Genomic DNA, 14,830 nt, shown 5'->3' with positions numbered 1-14,830 from the left:
ATCAATCAGCTTTCATTGATGTATGTACATCTGTCAAGGCTTTTCTGCAATAAAACCTCTTGAACACCCAAAAGTGCATTATCACCCTAAATAAATCTAATTGATACTGCAGAATGAGGTCTCATTTTCATAATGGAAATATCTGATTAGTTGAAAATGCAATGATATGAGCTTTTAGACATTGGCTGCAACACCAATTCCAAGTCTTCTCAGCCGAATGGCTGCAGGGTGGAGTAATGTTTGCCTTTCTAAAGTCCTCGTGTCTCTAGGCGGCTTCTATGCCTCGACTCAATTTAATAGCCATTACCTAAGGAGCTCTGTGACTCTTGGTATAACCGGATAACTAACAGCCACAAGCTGCATGCCCATAAGGCTTTCTTCTTGCATACCCCATCTTTAAAGCTTAATAGTACCCTAACGCTAAGTAGAGAAGATAAGAATAAGAGAGAAAGGCAAGCGAACAGACAGTGTTATTAGCTTGCTGCCTCTTAACGCATCAATAAGTCATGAAATGATGTCTGCACTTTCTGGCTGTTCTTTCTTCAGAGAGAGACAATCAATAAATAAGCTGTATGTGACTCATTAAGGGGACTTCACTTGCGATTATTTAAAAGAAAGGTTAAGATATGTGCATTGTGCTTTGTTAATGCCGTTTATGAAACAATTGGATTTAGGCTCACTAAACTTTATGAACATACCTTCTTGTAGCGTATGAAGAAAGAAAACTGTGCAGTTTATTTCACAGTCTAGTGGACTTTTGAAAACGTTAAAGGAATAATTCAGCCAGAAATGAAATGAAAATCTGTAATTATTTACTCACCCTCATTTCGTGACAAACTTGTATGCTGGTATTTTGACCAGAATATTGACAGCTCTTTTCTATAAAACAAAATCGTCCTTTTTGGAGATTTGCGGTCGTGGTCACTATGAACAGAACACTACTAAAAATAAATTGAATAAATGAATGCATAAATGAAATAAAATAAAACAAAACATGAGGGCAAGTAAATAATAACAAATTTTATTACTGGCTGAACTACACCTTTAAACAGGGAAGGGCATGGAATCCTTCTTTGCTCTCAGATCTGTTTACTTGAAGAGTGATGGCTGACCTCCGCATGACAGAAGCTCACCCCACTCCTTTGCTTTGACACGCTGGCCTTAGGTGACTGAAGAGAGAAAAGAGTCTGAAAGGAGAGAGCAGAGCAGGAGGAGGGGGTGGATGGGAGCAGAGCCATAGCAGCACCAACACCTAATCCCCTCCTCCTGAGATTTTATTGGCAGCTCTAGCAGAGAATGGCAGACACCCATTATAACTTAACACATCAAAATGGCAATGTGGCACACGTAGAAAAGGCCACCTGAAGACAAACACAGCGGCTCTCGCTTTATCTGCTGTGAGCTCGCAGACAAACGCTGCATCAATTTGGCCAGCAACAATCGATTCTCTCTCTCTTTCTCCCTCTTGCTCTGTCTATCTGTCTCTGTTCTCTTAACTTTGAGAAGACAAGGCTTCACATGACAATGCAATTAAAATTTCATAGCAGAACTTACATTCCTGATATTTCTGATTATAGCATTCCACCCGTTGTTCTGAGACACATATCAAAGTCATGAAGTGACGCCTGGCTGCGTATCGCACAAAACCGTGCCATGGCCACCATTTTACTGCCCTTTCCCCCTTCATTTGCAAAGTGGAACAAGGTTTCCCACTGAGCCTGGCCCTCCCCTTACTTATCAGCATGCACAGGACCAGGCTTTGAACCCCAGTTCTGTTTCTTAATTTCACATGCAAACACACTGCTACTCATTTTAATATATTTGAATATGGATCACACTACGCCACTTCATATCACTGAACAAAACAAGGAGGAAAATAAAATGCAAATTACCTAGATGTAAAGGAAAGGTCACATCTAAAAAAAAAAAAAAAAAAGTCTAACTTTTTAGAAGCGACGTAAATATGTCCCAGTGCTTAATACGTTGGCGAATCATGTACATAATTTGTTTAAAAAGTCTGCTTCATAGGTAGGAGAGTGTGGGGTAAGATGTCAGTAGGTAAGCTGTCCGTATGATTGTGATGCCATATATTTAGAAAGAGACAATCATATACTGCTGTCTGTGATTGACAGATGCATGACAAAAGTGATGGCAGAAAAAATGTCAAAGCAAACCTATTTAAATATATTATCAAATATATATTTCATACATATATATATATATATATATATATATATATATATATATATATATATAATATAAATAAAATCATTTTTTTTTTAAATTACACCAGACATGACGTTTACTCATAATGTGACAAGTTGTCACTGGACCACTTATTTAGTCTTTGCTTGGCACTAAGTTAATGACACTATCTTCAAAATACATTTGATAGCAGTTACCCTGAAATATAATTAGAAGTATTAGTTTTACCGCTATCTTTTTTCTCCTTGCCTAGAGGACAACTTAAGTAAAAATGACACAGCTTACCTCGCTCTCCAATGGCAAACTATAAATATAATGGAGCTCAAGATTTTGACTTCCCTGATGGTGTCCTTAAGGTCTGTCTCACAAAGACTAATGGATTCTCACAGCTGGCTGATGAGTGGTGTGATTCCTTTCACCTCCTATCAAGGTAGACCGTTTCACACATTTCAATATATAAAAAAAATAAATAAAAAAAATAAAAATCATGGCATGCTGTGGATGTTCATCACTGATAAAAATGTATCTATGGCCTAGCTAACTTGCATTACCACTTTACTAAACCTGTCCCATCTGGGATGAAAAAATAAATAAATAAAATAATAACCAATTAAAATAAATAAATAAATAATAGGCTGGCATGAAATGAGCGGCTTAAATTGTCATCGTAGCATTTCAGCCTGCAATGCAGCAACTCAATATGAGCGCACAAATATAGACAGAACCGACTGGAAAATAAAAATAAAAATAAAGAACCCAGCCACCGAAGTGTGACTGGACCTCCTTCAACTTGGTAAATGATTCAAGCTTACAGGATCAACAACAGCCCTTGTGTGTTGTGTGATCCCTACCGGAGATGATTTGATTTGTGTGTGTGGGGCGTGGGGAATACACTAAGTCATGATTGACAGCCTTGATAAGGACCTTTCTCTCCCTATCCTGTGATTTGAAAAATGTCACGCGCCTGATCTCAATTTTGCAGATGACATGGGCCACCAGCCACAAAGGTCAGAGCAGGTTTGGGGACTGCCGTCTTATTGATATCCGCAGCAAACATGAAAAATGGGATTTGAAATGATCCGCCATCTGTTTTAACTAGCACAAGCTGCTACTTACATCATAAGATAATTACAGTATATAAAAAGGCTGATCTGTGAAGCAGGGCTCCGCTGGAGCGCAGTGCGGTAGGGGAGGTAGGTCTAAGGCAAGCTGGCAGAATGAAGGAAAGGTAAGGCAGACATGATATGTGCCTTTGACTCCATCGGAAGTCCACCACATTGTCCTATAGGCTGTCAGTGATATGAACAGGTATCACCGACAGCCTGATATATACTTTTACTCCTAAACTAACTGGCCTTAAACAACAACAACAGCAAAAATGTGTAGCCATTTAAAATGAGAAGCAACTGCATTTTAATCACGATCCAAACAAAGATGCTACACACGTAGCATGATCAGTTGTTTTTTATTTAAATTAGATAATGCATAATTGCAATATTTAAAGCAAAAACAGAATGTTCTGACTTTAGCTTTTTGAAATTATGCAACATTTAACATACCTGCACAAAAAAACTGCAGATGGACTGAATGAAAATGCGAATTCCCTTTCTGACAGTAGGTGGTGCTTATGGAACAGCAGGGATATAGAGTTTTCTTGGTTATCACTGTACATAAAGCAGTGCTGCGCTTATAAACACTATTATAACAGCCATTAAATGGTAAGAGGAAAATGCTATCGAAAGTTTTCTGAAGACAGTCAGTTCCCTTCAGAGATACATTCATATAAACCCCCACCCCAATTCAATACAGTATTTTCTCTGCTGGCGTGTTTATGGCATTTTGGAAAATTATTGCAATGCAGTTTGTGTGCAAGCCTGAAAAAAGAGACTGGCCAATTTTTTTCTTCTTCTTTTAAATTTTTTTATGGAGGCAAGATGTTATACTAAGTACATTGGTGGTCACTAACACATGTATTTGGCCCAATTCATATTACAGCCACTTGCATTGATCACAACAGGAAACAGAGTCTTATTTGGAAGATCATGCTGAGCACAACTCAATATATGTCATATCTTGTTAACAAGTCTCTATTATATCACATTAGGACTGTTTGACTGTACAACCATCAAGTTGACCATGTCAAAACATCTCCTGTGATCCTGCTGCGAGATAAAGCAAGGATCCAACTACTTCCGTAAAACCCTTCAAACTCACGTGTTTTCAGTGACTCCAGCCAAAACAGTTACTGCTAAACCACAGTGGATAAAATTACATAAACAGTATTTAGCTGGTAAGGCTGTAATCATTAAAGTAATTGCTGAAGAAGGGCTGCATTTGAGGCGAGTGGGTGCATCTTGAGCTTAGGAAATGTGTAGGGGACAGCTGATTTTACATTTAAAGTAGTGGATATTACTTTCATAAGATTCATTTTATTAATCATTATTTGGCCATTTAATTGTGTTCAAAGTGACTTCTTTAGTTGTGGTTAATCATGGCTCGGTTAAGGCCTGTTTCTCGGTGCAACAGCAGCCGAGTGCTGCACTGTGGGATGTTATTGGGAAACTACAGTGCTAAACAAAGGTGGCTTGCAATACATTTCCCCCACACAGAGTGAGATTTTAATAACTCTACCAATGTGGAGACAAATATTGCTGCGAGATAAGACGCTGCAGGTGGTTAGACACCATGTTTATCACTGACACTTAACGAGCATACAACAAATAACAACAGTAAAAATGATATTGCTCATTAAAGGATCATTTTTCAAAACATTAAAAAAGTATCATGGATGTTTCTGCGAAGCCATTAAAATAAAGGGCAAGCGGAGGCATCATGCAGCTCACAGAAACTTTTAAGAAAAACGCAAATTGTGAAGTCTAACGGTAGAGAAAAAAAGAAGCGGGGGGACAAAATAAGATGGAATTGGGCCTGTAAATGCTTTTGTTAGTGGCCGATAGAAAGCACTCAAGCACAGACAAGCTGTAATTCGGTTTCCTTTCACAGTTCGAGCCAAATCCAGGTCATCTCCTGTATGAGGTATGCTTTTCTTTGGCTGTCTCTCACCTCTGCTTGTCTGCAAACAACAGACAGCCTGCAAATTGCCAACATCCACTTTTATCTAGTTGCTCTCATGGAAATGAGTGACGGAGCATAAAACAGTTGGGATTAAAAGGGGCCAAGACATCTATGATGAGTCTAAATTATGATGTTTTGCATGGCCAATGCCACTGCAGTGCATCCAAAAAGGCATCTTTATGTCTTGTTTCTTCTGAGAGACTGATCTTCATTCATTTGATGGAAGTGTTTTTTTAAAAAAGTAATTAGTACTGAGGAGGAGGAAAAAAGGTATCTGTCAGTTTCTTTTATAAGCATGCCTCTCAATGATTTTGAAACTCCAAATGAAAATGCTGCCCCCCATTCAGATAGACATTTACTAAAGGACCAGGATTTATAAAAAAAAAAAAAAAAAAAAAAAAAAAAAAGACCAAAGAAGACATCTGTGCACATGCAACAAATACTGTCAACATGTTGTTCAGGCCAAATCATTAATATTCTGCCTTTTCCAATGTTTCCTAATCGGTCAACTTGTAGCTAAACAGCCTGAAATCATTCTCTGTTCAAAAGCTGAGGGGGAACAAATAAATAAAAATAATAAAAAAATAAATAAAAAATGATGATTAGTAATGCATGTTTACAAAAGCTCTACAACACTAAGTCTTTATACATATGACTGGTTTGTTGTGCTCTAAGTGCTGCAAGTACTGCAAACCTGGCCCAATGGATGCATTCATTATTACATTCAAAAAAAAAAATGAGGTCAACATCAACAACAGCACACAGGTGCTTTCATGGACCACTGGAACTTAATTGGAGCACCACCAAATCAGTCCTCAACAAGTCAAAACCAGTTTTTTAAGTGAACATAAAACAGCACACAGAACCCAATTTACTTCCATAATCTGACGTTTTGAGTGAAAGAGGTTCAAAGAGAAACTTTCACTCAAAGAGAGAAAAATGTAGGGCAGGGCATTGATTAGATTGTGAAAAGTAGGTGGTCCATACTCAAATACAAATAAAACTAAATGCAGGTTTGCAGTTGATTGCAGAAGAATACACCCCTGAGGCTGAAGCTCACATGCTAACTGATAATAATAATAATAATAATAACAATAATAATTTATATGCACATCAATGACAACAATAGCACTTATTATGTCTATTATTAATGGAAAAGTGTTTATATTTTTAGTTTTTCTGAGCCATTTGGTTCTTCAGGTTTAAAAAGAAAATTTGAACCAATATCACGAAATGTAATCTATCTATCTATCTATCTATCTATCTATCTATCTATCTATCTATCTATCTATCTATCTATCTATCTATCTATCTATCTATCTATCTATCTATCTATCTATCTATCTATCATAGATCATATAATTAGAATATCATCAAAAAACTGATGTGAAACTTGTATATTATATTCATTCATTACAGACAGACTGATATATTTCAAATGTTTATTTCTTTTAATTTTGATGATTATAACTGACAACTAAGGAAAATCCCAAATTCAGTATCTCAGAAAATTAGAATATTACTTAAGACCAATACAAAGAAAGGATTTTTAGAAATCTTGGCCAACTGAAAAGTATGAACATGAAAAGTATGAGCATGTACAGCACTCAATACTTAGCTGGGGCTCCTTTTGCCTGAATTACTGCATCAATGCGGCGTGGCATGGAGTCGATCAGTCTGTGGCACTGCTCAGGTGTTATGAGAGCCCAGGTTGCTCTGATAGTGGCCTTCAGCTCTTCTGCATTGTTGGGTCTGGCATATCGCATCTTCCTCTTCACAATACCCCTTAGATTTTCTATGGGGTTAGGGTCAGGCGAGTTTGCTGGCCAATTAAGAACAGGGATACCATGGTCCTTAAACCAGGTACTGGTAGCTTTGGCACTGTGTGCAGGTACCAAGTCCTGTTGGAAAATGAAATCTGCATCTCCATAAAGTTGGTCAGCAGCAGGAAGCATGAAGTGCTCTAAAACTTCCTGATATATGGCTGCGTTGACCTTGGACCTCAGAAAACACAGTGGACCAACACCAGCAGATGACATGACACCCCAAACCATCACTGACTGTGAAAACTTTACACTGGACCTCAAGCAACGTGGATTGTGTGCCTCTCCTCTCTTCCTCCAGACTCTGGGACCCTGATTTCCAAAGGAAAATTTACTTTCATCAGAGAACATAACTTTGGACCACTCAGCAGCAGTCCAGTCCTTTTTGCCTTTAGCCCAGGTGAGACGCTTCTGACGCTGTCTGTTGTTCAAGAGTGGCTTGACTCAAGGAATGCGACAGCTGAAACCCATGTCTTGCATACGTCTGTGTGTAGTGGTTCTTGAAGCACTGACTCCAGCTGCAGTCCACTCTTTGTGAATCTTTTTTCTACCTCATCTTTTCCTTCCCTTCGCCTCTCTATTAATGTGCTTGGACACAGAGCTCTGTGAACAGCCAGCCTCTTTTGCAATGACCTTTTGTGTCTTTCCCTCCTTGTGCAAGGTGTCAATGGTCGTCTTTTGGACAACTGTCAAGTCAGCAGTCTTCCCCATGTTTGTGTAGCCTACAGAACTAGATTGAGAGACCATTTAAAGGCAGGTGTTTTGAGTTAATTAGCTAATTAGAGTGTGGCACCAGGTGTCTTCAATATTGAAACCTTTTCACAATATTCTAATTTTCTGAGATACTGAATTTGGGATTTTCCTTAGTTGTCAGTTATAATCATCAAAATTAAAAGAAATAAACATTTGAAATACATCAGTCTGTGTGTAATGATGTAATGAAGGAATATAATATACAAGTTTCACTTTTTGAATGGAATTAGTGAAATAAATAATTAGTTAATTTGCAGTGCTGATTGGCTGCCATATGCATTTGCGTCATCAGTTCCTGAGGTTTTCTCTGCATTTTTCATGAGAATGAACTCTAATCCAATCACTGTGCTGTAATATACATGAGATTGCATTACAACGGAGAATTCAAATGTCACAAAAGACTGTTCAGCACTGTTCACTAACCTCTGTCTGTTCAGCTTTGGGTTGTTGTCTTTCAGACACAAGTGTCATAAGTGTATGTTTCATCAGTACAGTAACACAAATGTGCTGTTTGCATTTTCCCCAAGATGTGGTCAGAGCTGGAGTGTGACAACCAACACATGGAAAATATTACTGTAACAATATTTAACGCAACAACACACAGAGTGCTGAGAGGTTTTTGTGCGGAATGACGCGAGGAGTTTAAAAACACTTGCAACCCGGATTACAGTTCAGATTCGCACCAGAGAAAGTGTGTTTCAAGTTTTTATGGATATATTTCATAAAGTCTAGTGCTCCAAACATTGTTTATTAATAAGACCTTTTAAATGTTCTTCCTCATTTTTCATATAGACCAATAGCTCTGCAAAGTTATAATGCTGATTTGTGGACATTTAAGAATAATTTATCAAAACATGCTTCATTTTTTCCTGATAGTTGTTAGTTGTCTCTAATAAGATTTTTTTTTGAGTTTGTTGTCATAGGTTTATATTTTTCAAATACATTAAAAGTGCTCCACACTCTGTTGTTTGCTGTTGACTTTATAAGTGTGTTGAAGGTCTGTATTTTATTAGTTGTTGTCAACCTCTGCATGACAATTTAAATTATTGCATTAACTTGGCAAGGTTTCATGATTACATTACCTACAACAGTAGCCTAAAACAATGTCTAAAAAGCTAGTAGCTTTTTTTTTTTAATTAAATTATATAAACAATAAATATATTAGATATTATTAATAAATTAAATTAAACATTCTTCAAAGGGAAGACATTATTTTCATTTTTGGGTGAACTATTCCTTTAAGAACAAGAAACAATAGTGTTGAGTCAGAAGGTGAGAAGTCAAAGTTATGAAAGGAAAGCGTCTATCCCACATTTCTCACACCACACTATTACTGTAAGCTTTTTACAAAGCATTGCTGAAAGTTGTCAGGACAAGGTTGTTTTGTCTTGCAAATAACCTCCAAGGAAAAGGTTTGACGTTGATACGGTTTAGTCATGCATGTCATTTGAAGAGCTACAGCATTATCTTTTCATTCATCAATTCATTTTCATTTCCCTTTATTGTTTTGCCTCCAGATGTCTCCCTGATAAAGCCTCTCTGAGATTTGTCACATCTGGTAAACACTCTAATTCAACACTACTTGTTTGTTCACTGCAGCATTCAGAGACATTCAGTGAGAAAGAAACATTGTAGCTGGATATTCTGAGTTGTTTCAAACCTATTAGATCCTGACAGCTTTTGGCAGGTTGGACTCAAAAGCTCTATCAGGCTACCAGGTGGAAATACAAAATGGTAAGATGAAGGTGGAAGGGGCAGAGCGATGTTAAGGAGTCAATAATGAGATGCACTCCTTCAAACCCATGGAGAGCTCTGTTGGGGAAGAGCAGCCACATTAAAGTGCTTTCAAGTAAAGAAGAAAAAAAAAAAAAAAAAAGGCCTCAACCTGTCCAACAATCCCAGCATGCCGAGAGGTTGACAGTGACAGGACGTATTTCTTGCCTGGCAAACAGCATTATTTTCATTTTCTGCTGCATTGTCGACTTTCATCCAGGTGTGCTGTCTGTATTTCTAAGCAGGGCAGTCAGCCTCTCTGCACGTGTCCATCCATGTCTGCATACCCGCACCGCCGGACAGAGAATGAGGGGTGGGGGAGGGGGCGTTAGGGGGCTGACACATCTCCACGATATTCTAGCAGGCAAAAAAGGGAAGCCGAATAAAGGAGCGTTTCATAAAAGTCATCACTCATGCAGGGACAGCTGGGGCAGACAGGCCTGTTTCCTGCCCCTGATATGCCCTCTGACAGACTGTCTACTTTTCCAGCCTGCCTGTTGTGTAGCGGATTGGACATGCTGCCCTAAAGAGTCAGACTCACCTCGATTGCAAAACAAATACAAGAAGAGTATCCCTCTTCACTGGACATTAAGCGGTCGTCACATCATAAGTGGGCTGCCAGAGTCAGACACTATGAAGGATGGGCAATGTCTAATGCAACACAATGAAATGGTGAAATGTCTTGTTTGGAAACTACAGAGCCATGAGTGGGGAAAAAAAAAAAAAAAAAAAAAAAAAAATCACAATTTATTATTATTATGATTATATAAATTAATATAAATTATACACAGTATACACACAAATAGTAAGCAGCACAGCTGTTTTTTTTTTTTTTAACATTGATAATAATAGGAAAAATGTATCTCAAAATTTATTAAGCAGCACAACTGTTTTCAACATTGATTAAAAAAAATATATATATTTCTTGAGCAGCAAATCCACATAATAGAATTAGGGGTGTCGCAATATACAGGTACTGAAGATAAAAGTGATAAGTAAAACATGAAATATCGATATCGTGTTAATTAAGGGTGTGACAATATATCTCGATAACCATAATATTTAAAAGGAATTTGAGTTGTCAAAAATGTGAAGGTTTGAGCGCTGTTGAGCAGATTCGTAAACACCTCTGATCGGCCATTGTGCTGATGCACTCATCGGATATGTCTGTGATTGGCTTCAATTTTCAATGCTTCAAAAAGGTTGTAAATAGTCATCAATGACGCTCTTCACCGAGTGCTTACACAGATACACACGGGAGCATTTGAATGAAACGGAAAATATACATTAACCTGTCAACTGCTGACGCCTTTCTGTGTTTCGTTATATTTACTTCCTTGAGGCTGCAAAAATTTGCTCAGTCAGATAAAAACTTACTTATATTTTGTCATATTCTTATCCAAAATAGGGCAATGTGAGCATTGGAGTGCTAAACTCTCACATGTAATTTAATTCATACTCGACACTGGAGTACTTGTGAACTTTCTGCCCACATGAAGAAAGTCCACAAGTGAAACCCATAGAAGTATTAAACTTTTGACATTCAAGGGAATCCCTAATATGCATCGCTGCAGCTAAATAAAATGCAGATAGAGACATTTTGACTGATTAAACATGAAGACAATTAACACACCACTGTGACAGTATATGGTTTATCTGTGTTATTCAAGCCATCTTGGTTGCTTTCATGAGGATAATGTATATAATGCAATTCTAATTGACAATTCCTTTATCACTGTACATTGTAAAAAATGACCGTGATTTTAACAGTAAAAGACTGTAAAAATGCTGCAGTGAAAAACTGTTAATTGGTTTCCGTACTATATACGGTGAATAACTGTAATAGATCTAACGGTACATTTAATGTAATTTTACGGTAAAATACCGTTAAATTCAGTTTTTGGAAGTGAAAAATAACAATTCATTGTAAAATTTACAGTGAAAAACCGTAAATTGACATTCCCACAATTCCCTGCGTGACACTTCACTTTTGATATATTTTCGTTGAAATAACTCTGTTTCTTCTTAGTTTTTCTCATTTTTTTTCTAATCAGTTATGTACATTAGGGTTTTATGTTACATCTAATGTTGTTAAATTAATGTTTATTGCATTTTTAAAATTTCATGCATGTTACCATGATGGTGTTTAGTGTGTGTGTGAATGACACTGTGTGCACCTCTATATATTAGTATTGTCCTCCTCAGCTTGTGGAAAAGCTGCTTGTGATGAACTTTGATTCATCATGTGTCTCTTATCACCACTGTGTTTGGTGACTGTCAGTGTATTATAAAGGTACAAAACAGATATTAGTACTTCATTAAGTTGGTAAATTAACATTACATCAGTTAATGAAATACGTTATTTTACCGTAAATTTAACAGATTTTTTTTACGTTGCTACTGTATTTTTTACGGTAAAGTTCTGGCAACCACAGCTGCCGGTTTTTTACCGTAAATTTTACTGGGATTTTTTTTTTTTTTTACAGTATATAAAATAATACTATAATATAATTTTTGCCTCATTCTGTGATAAGAACCCACTTCAGTTCAGAGAAGGAAGTTACTGCAATCACTCAACAGATGCTATAATGCGATTTTGGAGTAAAATATGGTGTTATTCTCATAAATTGTATTTTGACTCTGTGCTAAGCTAAAAAAGGTTAGAATTGTAGTCTCCTCTAAATGAAATAACATAGCATGGTCTTTAAAATATTAAAATGTTAAAAGTTAAGATAAATTTGACTGATTACATTGTTTTTTCCAAGGTTTTCTAACTTTTTAGATATTTTGATATATATATCGATACCATGAATTAATTTGGCCACGATAACCGTGGTGTGAAAAATCTGATATTGTGACAGCCCCAATTAGAATGATTTCTGAAAGATCATGTGACACTGATGACAGGAGTAATGTTTACTGAAAATTCAGCTTTGGCATCACAGAAATAAATTACTTTTTTATTTTTTATTTTTTAAATAAAAGGTCAAAAGGATTACCAATGCATATTTATTTTCATAGGCTTCTTTGTTCATATTTACCAAGGTTGCCATTAACTCTTACTGGGACTATAGACAGATCGATTGATACAAACAAATGATATTTTTGTAAACAAAAATATCCCATAAATACAATGTCACAACATTATATCTTCCTAAAATTCCACTTTCGTAAACCCCGGCACAAATCTTGTGATCTTCTTTGAGGTCCTCCAGGAGAAGTGGATCTCTTCAGATTCTGTAAATGGTAAAGCTCTCTCTCTCTCTGGATTTTTATTTATTTATTTATTTTATTTTTTCCCCCCAAAAGTTCACTTGGCTTCTAATCTAAAGTGCCAGAATCAGTGTGTGTGGTATATGTGAGAGTGCTGCCCTCAGCATCTTAATCCAGACATGTTTGGCATGCATGTATGTGTGGTGCAGATAAGGCCAGCATTTTTTGGAGAGCTAAGCCACAGAGGCAAATGTAGGGCACATCTCCATGGATTGATCTGCAGGGGGAATGTATTCTGTAGGTGTGACAGACAGAAGAAGAAGAAGAAAAAAAAAGAATTATAAAAAAGGGGCACACCTCATTAAATTGTGAAACAGAGAGTGTGACAAGACTATAGACTTTGTGTACTAGCAATGAATACTACTTTTATAATATTTATTAGTATAAGTTAAGGTTAATTTCTAACAACTTTATTTTAAGTTGTATAAATTAATATCAATTTATTGCAGCCAAACATGAATTAATTATTAAATTAGTATTAACCTAGATTGATCATTTTAGTTCATTGTTAGTTCATGATACCTAATGCATTAACTAATGTTAACAAATTAAATATTATTCTAAATGTTTACATATAAACTTAGCTGACACGCTGTGCACTGGTGTATAATAATAATAATAATAATAATAATAGTAACTAACTCATAAGCTGTGTCTGAAATTGCTTTCTCTCTTGAGTAGGTAGTTATTTTGAACATGTACTCCCTTTGTGAGCACTAAAAAGTATGTTGTAAAGAGTATGAAAGTGTAGCCTGACTTCGTCATACTCATATTCTAGGCAGAATGTGAGTCTGATACTGCTCCATTGCACTTGAATTATGGGGCGTGTCTTAACCGAACCAGTAAAAAAAAAAACTCAATTTGCACTCAATTGGATAGACCTACAACCAATCAGAGCAACGCAGTAAGTGACGTATGTTGAACTTGTACTTAAACTTTTGCCGAATCCCGTTGGAAGGACGGCAAACATCTTTCCCATCGACAAATGCCTTGATTGCGGTTCTTTGTTCGTCTGTTAAAATTAATGCGCTGTCGATTTCTTTTATTACAGACGTGATAGTGGAATCTAAACATCTTACTTCTCCAGCTGCAGTCATCGTTGGTGAAAACCAATTCAACCCAAGCGCTCTTTGATGACGTGGGTGGTTACGTAACCGCAGATAGCCTGTCCATCATCGATTAAAGCCCGCCCTGGCAATTTGATTGGCTCGGCCTTCTGGGAGCCGAGCATAATTACTCCACAATGGATCGAGTTCAGACCGAACTTCCCGTCCAAAAAATGTTGTGGGCGGGGTTCGGGCTGGCACCCAGGCTAATGAAAGTGTGAAGCATGAATGTAAAACTTTGACCTGAGGAGGGCATTTATGTTTGAAATGTATACAATTTTATTTATTTTTTAGAAAATGAGTGATGGTTTCTCTAGATAAGACCCTTATTCCTCGTCTGGGATCATGTAGAATGCTTTGAAGCTGCACTGAAACTGTAATTTTGACCTTCAAACGTTTGGAGGACACTGAAGTCCACTATATGGAGAAAAATCCTGGAATGTTTTCATCAAAAACCTTAATTTCTTTTCGAATGAAGAGAGAAGGACATGGACATCTTGGAAGACATGGGGGTGAGTAAATTATAATTTGAAAATGAACTAATCCTTTAAGTATGTCTTTATGTGGACCTCAGCACTATTTCTGCACAATTAAAGTGCATTAAGTACAAAATTAGTTGTTCTAGTTTAGCAACTTAACTTTAAGTATACCAGTTTAGTATACCAAAAGTACAATTTTAGTCAATCTCAATTTTGGTCAATTTCACAAAATAAACATATTTCATATATATATATATATATATATATATATATATATATATATATATATATATGCACCAAACCGTGACATCCGAATACATGTTCAAATTTCCCCCCTCCCACT

The 14,830-nt window shown here is 36.7% G+C and overlaps 1 protein-coding gene across 9 annotated transcripts in view; it reads right to left on the bottom strand.

The window, feature by feature from the left end:
• The window catches only part of diaph2 (diaphanous-related formin 2), a 441,980-nt gene that overhangs the window by 124,073 nt on the left and 303,077 nt on the right, over window positions 1-14,830 (bottom strand). The window contains exon 26 of one of the 9 annotated variants that reach the window (XM_048176565.1): window positions 2,294-2,627. The exons of 7 other annotated variants lie outside the window; for them this stretch is intronic. In XM_048176565.1, the coding sequence (XP_048032522.1) occupies window positions 2,578-2,627 (50 nt within the window). In that variant the 3' untranslated portion in view covers window positions 2,294-2,577. Of the gene's footprint in view, window positions 1-2,293; window positions 2,628-12,550; window positions 13,138-14,830 lie in introns of those variants that run through there. One more of the 9 variants, XM_048176564.1, reaches the window with a different exon arrangement.

Source organism: Megalobrama amblycephala, linkage group LG23 (assembly GCF_018812025.1).
Source record: "Megalobrama amblycephala isolate DHTTF-2021 linkage group LG23, ASM1881202v1, whole genome shotgun sequence".
In the NCBI taxonomy this organism is placed as follows: domain Eukaryota; kingdom Metazoa; phylum Chordata; class Actinopteri; order Cypriniformes; family Xenocyprididae; genus Megalobrama; species Megalobrama amblycephala.
The sequence above is the reverse complement of the archived record's forward strand: the minus strand, read 5'-3'. Positions and strand labels throughout refer to the sequence as shown.